This window comes from Bos javanicus, chromosome 9 (genome assembly GCF_032452875.1).
Source record: "Bos javanicus breed banteng chromosome 9, ARS-OSU_banteng_1.0, whole genome shotgun sequence".
Classification (NCBI taxonomy): domain Eukaryota; kingdom Metazoa; phylum Chordata; class Mammalia; order Artiodactyla; family Bovidae; genus Bos; species Bos javanicus.
In genome coordinates, this window is record NC_083876.1 from 87,851,639 (window position 1) to 87,864,705 (window position 13,067).

The window sequence follows — 13,067 nt, forward strand, 5'->3', positions numbered from 1 at the left end:
TGGATTGGACTGAGTCGGGGAAGAAATGAAGAGAAGCGCAGATAACCCATTTGTGTTTTTTTTTTTTTTTTTTTACTAACCCTAACTCTTGAGGAGAAGAGACGTATAGCTGGAGGAGGAGGACACAGGGGGAGTCAAGGGAACGACTTCTTAGATGGGCACGTCTGAGCAAGTCTTCCTACTCTTAGGGCGGATAGAGAAGAGATGCCTTGGACAGCTAATTAACATCTCTAAACAGCAAGACTTGCTTGTGTATATGAGAATCCAAATTCTATGTGAATTCACAAATACATTTTTGAAGGATTATCAGCATTAGCAGCTGATAATTAACAACACGTACTGAATTTTTTTTCCGTGTGTGTGACCTCTATGATGCTGCAGACTGTAGATATACGGCACAGGGGATTTATATTGTAGTGCTTGGTGGATTTGAGGACAGCATCAATTCAGAGCCATTCAGCCTAGCTTGTTGTTATCACTTAGAGATAAGAATTAGGGATAGAACACTGCACATGAGATGAGGCTCAAAGCTGCTCACCAGATCACCAGAAGCCATTGGCATGACCATACGAGCCAACAGTGGAACAAAACAATTTGCAGTAAATTGCAGGTAAACACCAGTGGCCCATACGTTGTACAGCATCTGCCAGAAGCATCAATCTCCAGGAGTTATTTTGTTTCCCAAATGCCACGTCCTAGAGCCAATCCACGAGATGCTGGGACTTGGGGGAAAAGGGCAATTAAGACCTCTTTCCGTCCAAGTTCTGAACCAATTTGGAATTTGAAACAAAGGAGCAAGGCAGATGGAGACTAAACCTCCACCTTTATTACCAAGAAAACCAATATTGGAGATTGTGTCTTACACCTGTGAGCAGGTGAGCATCCTGATACTAAACTCAGCGTCAAAAGCCTTCCCACCAGTGGGCTGAACAGAAACAACCCTCCCCACATAGAAGCGGAGCTTTCCTGCAAGTAAAGCAAAACCGGTGCCACCTGTGGGTAGGTAGCCCTCTGCCAAAAGAATCAAAATCTAATTCCTGCTTCCTGCCCCCAAGAGAAATGTGTGTGAGGAGTCAGAGAGAGACCAGGAGCTCTTGGAGCCCCACTCAAATGGAAGAAATTCTCCACATAGCCAGCCCTCCTCCCAGCAGCTCCTTCTTGAAAGAATAGTGAGAGGTCATATATTTGCTTGCAAAGAGTCAGACATAACTTAGCAGCTGAACAGCAACAACATATATTTGCTACAGAGATGGAAGCTATTCTTGGTTCTGGTCGCTCAGTGCACATTTTAGTAGCTGACAGCCATATCATCACAGCTTGTCATGCCTTTACACAATCAGCAGTTGCCAAGAGCCCTCTGTGTGACCAGAACCAGGTCCTGAGACGTTAGGAAGAAGCATGTGGCTGGTTCGGCCCTCATGCTCTTCAGAAGGCGGATGGGGATGGTAATGATGTTTCTGAAATTTAGAAAATAGTTGGTAACTTATGGACACCATAGGAAATTAAAAGCAAATATCTGTGAGCTGAAGTTTATCATTGGACATATATTGGCTTCTCTGGAGCCTTCAGCATGACTCTGGGTTTCTAGATCTGCTGTCTAAAGAAAAAGTGTGTTTCCTTCCCCAGTGCGCCCCTTTTCAGGAGTGGAAGGGGAGGGTGTCTTATAATAAGTCTGACGGGGGGAGATGACCTCATGGGCTCTCGTTGTCCTTCGCTTCCTGGCGGGTGCACCGGTGGCCTCTGGCGGGTCTCTTTCAGGAAGTGGATGTGTAGGACCTGGGAAGGGTGGGGTTGCCCTCCACAAGCAGGACATTACTCTTCTTCCTCTTCCTGACCACGTTTCCCACAGCAGTCCTGGTCATTGCTCAGCTTCCTGTCGGGGAAAACCTTGGCTACTGAGCGTCCACCTGCTGCCACCAGCAAACTAAGGATGACAGAGAGTTCCGAGCTGTGGCGAAAGCTTGAGTCCACATAGACCCCGTGACAATGGTACCCAGGGCCTCAGACATCTGAAGCGAAGATGGAGCCGGTTTTTGGTTTGGTTTTGTGTGTGTGTGGGGGGGGGGGGGGTGGGGGTGGGGTGAATGGGATAGGAAGCTGCTGCCTGGGCCAGTCGTGTTCTGGGCCAGAACACCCCAGGCGAGTGGAGTGTGGGGATTCCGAGGGGCCCTGGGGCGGAGAAAAGACAAGGCTGTGTCATGGGATGGCTGCTGCAGGCAGGGTGGCCTTGGGAGTAGAAGAAGCAAGGGAGCTTCTCAGGAGGATGAGGGGGCCAGGCAGCCCGATGTGTGTGGAGACGAGGGGAGAGCGTTCATTTACCGTATCCAGCACACTATGAGCTGGTCACACACCTGGCTCCCCTGCTGTCACCAAGGTAATGAAGGTCCCAGACTTCGGGAAGCCCGCATTTAGGACTTCCCTGGCGGTCCAGTGGATAGGACTCTGTGCTTCCAATGCACAGGGCGTGGGTTTGATCCCTGGTTTGAGGAACTAGATCCCACACACTGCAGGACATGGCCGAAGCAAATCAATTAATTAAAAAAAAAAAAAAAGAAGCCCACCTTCAAGTAAGTTTACTTCTTCAGACCTTCCTTAATCCCTCCAGGCTGCCAGGTCAAGTAAGTTTTTATTTCTTTGGACCTTCCTTCATCCATTTCAGGCTGGCAGGGAGAGCTAGGGAAAATGTAGGCTCCCGGGCAGTTTTAGACCTGGGAGAGTAGTCATTTCAGGGTGATCCCCGGGAATCTGTATTTTATAAAATGTTTCTGATACGCAGTGGATTGGAGGCAGCTGGTGGAGTGGGACAGATGGATGCCCCAGAGGGTGACAAGTGCTGTGGTTGTGAGCATGAGGATTGTCTGAGAACAGAGGAGCTGTATACCGCCTTGAACGTGGAGGACTCAGGGCTGGCGTGTGGGGAGTGTTATTTCAGGCATCCACTGGCTCCATGTACTGCCTTTGTCACAGGTCTCCGTCTCACATCAGTGACTAACAGCAGCTGTGCAGGGACCAGGGCCTGAGGTGGGGCAGATTGCTGTACTTCCAACCCTGGCCCGTGTGTCTCCCGCCCTGGACTTCTGATTGGCCCACTGGAGACGGGTGGCTGCTGTCTGCAGGGATCTCAGATACGTGGCAGCACTGATGATCAAGCCCCAGAGAAGAGCTCCGTCTGGGGGCATTAGTGGCCCTTCGTAGAGCTGATCACTTGCTTTCAGCATCACTGTGTTATCTCCACCACCTCACCCTGAAGATGAGGCCAGGCAGCTTCTGCTCATCCTGATGGTTTTCTGGGATCCCTACCAGCCTGCACTCCCTGCCCACCCAGCCTCCTACGGCTGGGACAGCGTTCCACCAAGAGGTGGTTCAGAGTAAACACACACTGTACTCCTGCCTCCTGACTCTGTCCCCTGAGGAATTCCGAGTGACACTGGGCCTTCCTCAAGACCCCTGCCTCTCAGCTAAGACCAGACCTCAGGCTTGAGTACCAGGCTCCCCTGCTGTCCTTCCCTGAGGTCATCCCACTGCCAGGGGGGTGTCCCCAGAAGAAGGCAGTTTCTTTGTGACTCTGGGGGTCACAGGAACTGAGAGACTGCTGAAGGCCTCCTTGCCCTTCTCCCTGAAGGGCAGGTGGTGGTGTTTCCTGAGTGCCTCTCCCAGCAGATCCTTGGCTGGGCCCTCAGTGGCGGAGGGGAGGGAGCTGCCCCGGGCAGAGGGAGCCCCTGCTCCAGTGAGGAAGCGGGGAGGACACAGGACTGGGCCCTCTCAGCAACCACTGTGCCTCCCCAGAGTGACCCCAGCCGGTGCCTCAGATGTGTGTCTGAACTCCTCCTGAGGTCACGAGCAGAAATCAGAGATGACAGCTTCCTGCTCTCAGGCCATTTCAAGTCCCTATCCTTCGTTTCTACCTTCCCTTGGTCTGCCATGATACCAAAGTTTTTCTACAGTTTGGAAAAGTCAAAATAATTAGCAAATTATGGAAAGTTCAACTAAATGAATATATAAAATACGTATCCCCAAAACGCTACTGCTTTTTAGCACACTGGAGGCTTTTTAAACAAGTATTGGGATGATTGTGGAGGGATTTGGGGAATTTGCCTGCTTCCTGCAAAAACAACCTTGATCTTATCAGATAAAGTGTAGCTGGGGAGGAAAAGTAGAGCAAAGTCAGGGAATGGATCATTCCATCTCCTCCATCTGTGTAATCCACAGCAGTCATAAGGACAGAAAATAATGTCAAAAGACCCAGCCTGCCTACAATTAATTCAGGCTGAGTGAATATAGTGTACCAAGGGATTCTAGAATTTTCTACGGCCTGACAACCACCCCCCACCCCCATCCAGGTTTAAGGCAAGCATTGGTCTCTAACCGATGTGCACCTGGAATCTTGACCAGTAGGGGGCATAGGTGAGCAGTGTACTCTATGCCCAACACACAGGTCCCACCTCAGTCTGAGGCAATTCCTACTAGCTCACCAGGAGACAGAAAAGAATTAGGTCATCGGAATCAATTCTTTTTTTTTTTTTTGGTAAGTTCTTGAGTATTTACATAATTGTGAGATTTTATTAAATTCCCTTAATCAACTTTCCTCATCCTCAAAAGCTGATATAATTCTGTGACGTGAACACTCAGACTTTAGAAATACTTTTCACATTTTGTAAACAAATTCTGTTTATCTAGACGACTGGTTCTCTTTTGGAAAAACAATTGCCCGAAAGCTGTTCCAATTTAGAACAGAAGATGAGCTGGGAAAAGAGAAATAGATACACACGTTCATGCCCCCACCCACACCTTCACTTCTGTCTGTTTGCTTGTAGGTTAGGGTTTTTTGTTTTGTTTTGTTTTAATTTTATATGGAAATGTAGTTGATTTACAATGCTGTGTTCACTTCTGCCGTACAACAGAGTGACTCAGTTATATATATGTATATATATTCTTTTTCATAATCTTTTCTATTATGCTTTATCTCGGGTACATTTAAAATAGTCATTTTTAAATGTTGAAAAAGTAGGCTTTATTTCCATAAGTGAAAAAAGAAGAGTCAAAAGAACAAAGCACTCTGTCCAGGAGATGGGCGCTTCTGTCACACCGAGCATCTTCTCCTCCGGATGGGCTGTCTGGTAGCGCTCATCTCTGTTTATTCTGTTTTCTGCCCTTGCTCGTCTCATCTCCCACTTTCCCTGGGCCTCCTGAAGGAGGATCCACAACACAGGATGAGTGTGTGGGTGGAGGCCGAAGGCGGGTGAACTGCCCGGACCTGTCTGTCTGGGGTGTAGCTCCATCACAGGTGGACGGAATCCTCCCGACGGTGGCAGCCAGACAGGGCTGTCCACCCCGTCCCGGGCACCCGGTAGGGCCGTGGCCACCTGGGGACATGCTGTCCACAACCATGGTGGGGGCTCTGGTCAGAGGGTGGAGAAATCGAAGCTCTCCTCGAAGGGCAGAATCCAAGCTTATTATCCCTCAGAGCCAAGATGAAATTCAGACTCGAGGTAGGTTTGTGACTTTGCTATGAATGCCTAGTTTTCTTTTTAAAGGGTTCAGGAAGGTGATCATGAGCTTAGGAGCTTCCCCAGACACACACCCCTTCAAAGAGAATTGATACATCTTCAGTCTGTTTTTCTTCTCAGGTTATTATAAATCATGGCTAACTCACTGGTGGAAAGTTTATTTTCTCTTTTCTAAGTCAAAGACATAGGGACCTTCAGTGCTTGCACAATGAAAGATCATCATCTCACCTATTTTCCTTCAAAAGCTTTTATTTTAACATGTATCCTGGTTCTATGATATGTATATTCGACTAGTAGGACAGAAAAGGTTTACTGGCTTTTGGCAAATTCTGGTCCAAGTCATATCATTCTGTTACTTCTGGTGTGGGAAATGGTAAAAGCAGTTAGCCTCTGGGTTTCCTCATTAATTATTTTTATTTTCTGTTACTCTTGTTTTGAGGCAGCAATAGAACTCGTGACCAAAATGTAGCTTGCCTGTTAACTTCACTCCAAAGTCTTTGGTGGCCTTTTCTGAAAGAAATTTTCTTTGGAATGAAACACTTTGGAAATTCCTGACCTCATTCTATTCTGTCTAGACCTTGGACTTCTTAAGGATGCTTAGAAGGGAACTCTTTGGTCTTGCTGATGTTTGACTTATGAGAGAAGCACAGAGCCAGCAGAGGAAGCAGGGATGAGCCCAGAAAGAATCAACTCCCCGGGGCTTTCTGAGCTAGCCTGCTTCCCCTCAAAAGGCTTCTATCTGACTCAGAGCTCTGAGAGGTTCCAAGCAGTAACGGCTGACTATCCCTTCATTTCAAATGTGTATGTGCCGCACATTTTTCTGGATACTGACTTTCTCTGGTCTCTAGCTAACCTACAGTTGAGAGGTATGAAGATTCAATGTTACAATTTGTTTTGTTCTGATGGTGGTTTCCAACCATAATTTTCATGCTGATGGTATTCAAAATGAATCAAATCAAGAGGCTACTGTGAACACAGTCTTACATGTTTATTCATGGCAAGATAGTCAATTCGTTGTTTAACCGGATATGAAAAAGATAGAAGGCTCTGCTATGTTCTCAAGTGCCAGAAGAGTTAGTGATCACTGGTGACATCTGGCAATCAGAAAGAAATGTGAACTGTAGTGTTTCAGATGTTGATCACCTGGTTGTATTCCTGGTACATTTATTTAAGAATATTCAGAGCTTTACAAGATGACAAAGTAGTATGCTAACAAGTGAGGGATTTTTTTAAACAGCTTTATTATATAATTTACATGCCATACAATTCACCCATTTAAAGGATACAATTCAATAATTTCTGGTACATTACATTATTCATTTTTTAAGCTATAGAAAAATCTTATATAGCATAAAATTTGCTATTTTGACTATTTCAGTTCAGTTCAGTTCAGTTGCTCAGTCATGTCCGACTCTTTGCAACCCCATGAATTGCAGCACACCAGGCCTCCCTGTCCATCACCAACTCCTGGAGTTCACTCAAACTCACATCCATCGAGTCGGTGATGCCATCAAGCCATCTCATCCTCTGTGGGCCCCTTCTCCTCCTGCCCCCAATCCCTCCCAGCATCAGCGTCTTTTCCAATGAGTTAACTCTTCGAATGAGGTGGCTAAAGTATTAGAGTTTCAGCTTTAGCATCATTCCTTCCAAAGAACTCCCAGGGCTGATCTCCTTCAGAATGGACTGGTTGGATCTCCTTGCAGTCCAAGGGACTCTCAAGAGTCTTCTCCAACACCACTGTTCAAAAGCATCAATTCTTCGGCGCTCAGCTTTCTTCACAATCCAACTCTCACATCCATACATGACCACTGGAAAAACCATAGCCTTGACTAGATGGACCTTTGTTGGCAAAGTAATGTCTCTGCTTTTGAATATGCTATCTAGGTTGGTCATAACTTTTCTTCCAAGGAGTAAGCGTCTTTTAACTGCATGTCTGCAGTCACCATCTTTGACTATTTAGAAGAGTACAATTTAGTGGTATTAATTACATTCATAATTCGATACAGTCATGACCACTGTCTACTTGTAAAACTTTGGTCACCCCAAACAGAAACTCTGTAACCATGAAGCAGTAACTGCCTATTCTCTCCTGCCCCCACCTTTGGTCACCTCTAACCTATTTCCTGCCTCTAGATATGTCCCTAGATTAGATATTGCATATAAATGAAATCATACAATATTTTTCCTTTCACATCTGGCTTATTTCTCTTAGAGTAATATTTTCAAGAGTCATCACAACATGTATCAGAACTTCATTCCTTTTTATGGCTGAAAGGATAGTATGTTTTAATTCTATTTTATTCTCCCTCCCTTAAATATATCTTAATTTCTAACCTGGTCATAGAAAAACCTTGAGATATTTTTCGGTCTACTGGTATTTTTATGTTTATTTAAAGTCTGAAAAGACTCTTAGAAAGGTATTTGTTTTCAGTTAGCTTTTTAAAGGCAGGGGCCATAGATTAATCTTTTAAAAATCCTTTTTATCCCCTCATGTCTAGTCCAAGAACTGGTCTAGAGTATTCCACAAATTTATCTTGAGCTGGACAAGATGAATATTTTATAAGGTTTTACTTTTAGGTACCAGCAAAGAGAATTTAAATAAAAAGTAATATAATCTTTATGCTTTAGTTCTTTCTTTACTGGAGCAATGGTATTTTCTTTTGATGTAAAAATTTCCAGCTGCAGTTATTTCACACACCTAGAATTTTATTTCACATGCCATAGAATCACTAAATATTGAGAGTAGAGTGTTAGTAGAGTAGCATATATAATATGTTAAACTGTGACATGTCCGAAGTTAACTCAGGAAATCTGACAATGCCTAATTCATACTAGTTTGGAGCCTATTTGGTGATTTTTTTTTTAGGATGATTAAAGAGTATCCCAGCTGCTTAGTAGTGTGACATGAAACAAGTCTTTTCAGCTCATAGCTGCTCTTGGCTCTGTTGACCTCATTACTCTTTTTTGGTTCTGGGCTCAGGAATTAAGAGCAGTCAGACTGAAACAGAAACTCTTGCAAGTTGAAGAAGCCTTTTGACACCTCTCTGAAGTAGGGAAACTGGAGGCAAGGGTGGAGTGGGGTGATTCACAGGGTTCATCTTTAAATACAAAACATACCTATGTTTCTTCCAGTTCTGTCCAGATAACTAAGGATATACATGTATGCTTATGTGGCAGCCCACACTTAACTAAAATGTGCTCTCATTATGCTTTGACTGTTTCAAAAGTTGTGAAGGACATGAGAAGGAGGAGGGAGGCGAAATGAAGCCCTTCATGAGGACCTGGAAATAAGTCATCAAAGGATACCTTTGCTGCAGATGATTCCCAGCCTACTTTCTCAACATCTAACCAAGAACAAACTTTTGCACATTCATTTTCTTCACTAATTTTATTGCAGTACAGTTGATTTACAATGTTGTGTAAATTTCTACTGTACAGCAAAGTGATTCATTTATACACACAGACACATTTTTGCATATTCTTTTCATTATGGTTTATCCCAGGATATTGAATATAGTTTCCTGTACTATCCTGTAGGACCTTGTTATTTATCCATTCAGTGTACTGCAGTTTGCATCTGCTAATCCCCAAATCCCAATCCATCCCTCCCTCTCCCCTGGCAACCACAAGCCTGTTCTCTATGTCTGTGAGCCTGTTTCTATTTCATACATAAGTTCATTTGCATTTTGCATATTTTAAAAACGCAACAAAGTGACTTGCATTGTTGAGTGAAGTCATGTCCATTTTTGTGTATGTGCTATTTCAGAAATTCTGCTCCTCAATGAAGTGCCTGTGAATGCCCGAAAAACTTGGCCATGTCACTCATTTCCAGCATAGCAGAGGCCACACCCACCATTCACTTGTCCTATAGTCCTCCTCTAGGTAATAAGCCCAGTTAGAGCCCTCTGCCTTGATGCTGTAAATCCACCATGGCCAGTGTTCTATGATTGGCACTCAGTGAGTGACTGTTTTTGATGGCAGGGCCTTCAGAAACATGAACTGCAAAATGTTGTCAAGGCAGGAGCCTCGTTTTCATGGCCAACCTGTATAATCTATCTTGATGCCTTATAAGTCATACCAGGTGCTTAAGTTATTATTGCTTTTCACATTTCAAAGGCATACAGACTACCATTGGCCTCAATATAAAATAATAATTTCTGGCTGTAGGACTCGACACCCTATAGTCGAAAAGAAAGCCTTTCCTTCCTCATTTCTCAGTGACAGCCTGTAATCATCTTTGAGTAATTTTTAAGATTCTTTCTAAACCACCATTTCCCTCATCATGTCGGCTGGGAAACAGCTTCTCCGTGTATGAATGGAATGGTTCTCATTCCTTTCCAAGCTCAACCACCCAGCTAGTAAGAAAAGGTAGCTGTAAATCTCCACCAACTTTCTTTTTTCAACAGTTCTGCTGGGAGCAGAGTCAGATGATAAAGTCAGCTCACCACAAGATATTGAGGACCTGCCGGGGGAAGTTTCAGGTAACCACTAAAGAGAATATGATTTTACCTACACCCGATCCCCTCATTCAGCTCCAGCCTAGGCTTGAAGGAATGGGGACCAGGAGTGGATCTGGGCTCCTATTTAGCTGGCCCATCTCCTTCTTTAGGACTAGGACAAGTTTCAGGTAGCTTGTTTGGCTTCTTTAAATTCCAAGTGGAATTTTTAATCATACCCCATGTATTGTTATTGTTGTTCAGTCGCTAAGTTGTGTCTGATTCGCTGTGATTCCATGGACTGTAACATGCCAAGCTTGCTAGTCCCTCAGCATCTCCCAGAGTTTGCTCAAATTCGTTTCCACTGAGTCAGTGATGCTATCTAACTGTTTCATCCTCTGCCACCCTCTCCTCTTTTTGCCTTCAATCTTTCCCAGCATCAAAATATTTTACAATGAGTCTGCTCTTCACATCTGGTGGCCAAAGTATTGGAGCTTCAGCTGCAGTTTCAGTCCTTCCAGTGAATATTCAGGACTGATTTCCTTTAGGATTGACCCATTTGATCTCTTTGCAAAGGGACTACTCTCATGAGTCTTCTCCAGCACCACAATTCAAAAGCATCATTTCTTCAGTACTTAGCCTCCTTTATGGTCTCACATCTGTACACAACTACTGGAAAAACCATAGCTTTGACTATATGGACCTTTGTCAGCAAGGTGATGTGTATGCTTTCTAACATGTTGTCTAGATTTGTCATAGCTTTCCTTCCAAGGAGCAAGCATCTTTTAATTTCTTGGGTGCAACATTAGGCAAGGGTAAAATGAACCCTGAGAAATCACAGCTTGGTGTATGTTTTGCCTATAAGATGAAATTGTTTGATCTTTGTAAGCCAAAATTAAAATTAACTCCATTTTATAATGAATGGTAATGACTGAATATGACAGTAATGATTGAAAATAATTTACTATATCTATGACTGTTTTCTGATGGTATTTAATAGACTCTCATACTCTGAATTGTACTAATTTTACTAGTTTAGACAAGCTATGTATCCCTTTTCCCATATTTCCCCATGATTAACTATCATTACCATTTGATAAGAGCCCCTTATTTTAATTAGAATAATCATAGGGCTTATGATTCAATAAATATTCACTGATCTGCATATGTGTAAGACTAATGGGCATGCTAGAAAGATTAAAGAATTATTACAGAATTACTAAGTCTTCTCCTTTTTTAAAATTGAGGTATAATTGACATATACCATTGACAGACACCATAATGATTTGATTTTGGTATGTTATAAAATGATCACCACAGTAAGTCTAGTTAGCATTCAATACCACATGTAGTTACAGATTTTTTTTTCCTATGATGACAGCTTTTAAAATCTATCTAAGGCTTATCCTTGACCCCAAAAGAGCGTTTGTGACCTAGAGAAAACAAAGGTAAAGAAATGCAACAAATATGAATAAACAGAATTAAATACATGGTAAATGGATATTGGAGGAAGGAATGATTAATTTTAAGAGATAGTACAGTTTTCCAAGTAGATAGAACTTGAGTTGGGCCTTCCAAACCATTGAAGGTATTTTCAACTCTGAAATTAGGGCTAATAGAAAGTAAATATTTGCTCTTGTTACACGTCCAACGTTTTTTCATGCATGGCATTTCCCCTAAGTCAAACCAAAGGCTTGAAATTAATTTGGTTATTTACTGTCGGGGCAGTTATAGTATAGAAGCAAATTCACTCAGAGGCCACATGTACCATACTTAGAGAAGAGTGGGAAGAGCATCCCAAGGGCAGACACTAGCCTGAGCAAAGGCCCAGAGGCATGAAAAGCTGGTAGTACTCATGGGGAGCATTGAGGAGTCTAATACAGCTGCAGTAACTGGCCAGACACTAGAAGGCCAACTACCAAGGTAAGGAGTGTGGACTTGAGCTGCAGACCACATGGAACTATATCAGACTTTCTTGGCAGAGTGTAGACGTGCATTCTGAGTTTTAGAAGAGAGCTGTGTAAAGATATGGCTTGAGGAACCAAGAGATTGAATTTAACAAAATATATTAAGGAGGTCATTGTCATGATTCAGCCCCAAACTCTGAAACTGAGAGTAAGAAAAGGAAAGGTGGAAAGAAGACACATAGATGTAACATTATGTTTATGGCTTTTATAAAAGTCTTTATAGCAATTGCTTATAAGGTCCATCATCTCAATGACTGTACTCATGGGATTTTCGTTTATGGAAGTGACTGAATGATAACATGGAGGGACTAATGCCACTAAAAGATTCTTATTACTCACATTTCCCAAGGGTGGGGGTGCTGGCATGCCATGTAAGGCCACATGGGGACACGCCAGTTTTGTCCAAGAGGCAGAAAGAAATGAGAGGAAAGCCTAGGTCAGACTTGATTGGTGTTTCCGTGGGGTTGCCCACGCAGGGCAGGGTCCACAGCTTAGGACTGGCTAGTTTGAATAATTCTAGCTGGCCTTGGGATATATGGGCTTCCCCTGCTTGTCTAATATCTAACCCTGGGGTTTTGTGTGAGAGTTAGATAAAGGGGTGGTTCAGAGTACACTCTGGGTCACAGGGGAGATGTAAACAACTCTGGCTGTTTGTCTGGCCCTACGATTGTTGTTGTTCAGTCGCTAAAGTGAAAGTGAAAGTCACTCAGTCATGTCCGACTCTTTGCGACCCCATGGACTATACAGTCCATGGAATTCTCCAGGCCAGAATACTGGAGTTGGGTAGCCTTTCCCTTCTCCAGGGGATCTTCCCAACCCAGGGACCAAACCCAGGTCTCCCGCATTGCAGCAGATTTTTTACCAGCTGAGCCACAAGGGAAGCCCAAGAATACTGGAGTGGGTAGTCTATCCCTTCTCCAGGGGATCTTCTCAACCCAATTCTTTGTGACCCCATGAGCTGCAGCATGCCCTCCTCTGTCCGCCACTGTTTCCTGGAGTTTGCTCAAATTCATGTCAACTGAGTCAGTGATGCTATCCATCTCACCTGCTGCCCCCTTCTCCTCAATCTTTCTCAGCATCAGGGTCTTTTCCGATGAATTAATGGATACAAAATGGGCAAATACAGAATCTAAGAAAACACAAGTCTGAAGATCTCT

General features: G+C 43.7%; 1 protein-coding gene across 2 annotated transcripts in view; it reads left to right on the top strand.

Annotated features, from left to right (window-relative positions):
* PLEKHG1 (pleckstrin homology and RhoGEF domain containing G1) overlaps window positions 1-13,067 on the top strand; it is a 249,265-nt gene that overhangs the window by 93,324 nt on the left and 142,874 nt on the right. Inside the window, exons 1-2 of one of the 2 annotated variants that reach the window (XM_061428304.1) lie at window positions 2,103-5,489; window positions 9,914-9,988. The exons of the other annotated variant lie outside the window; for it this stretch is intronic. Of the exons in view, the coding sequence (XP_061284288.1) occupies window positions 5,372-5,489; window positions 9,914-9,988 (193 nt within the window). The 5' untranslated portion in view covers window positions 2,103-5,371. Of the gene's footprint in view, window positions 1-2,102; window positions 5,490-9,913; window positions 9,989-13,067 lie in introns of those variants that run through there. 2 annotated transcript variants of the gene reach the window in all.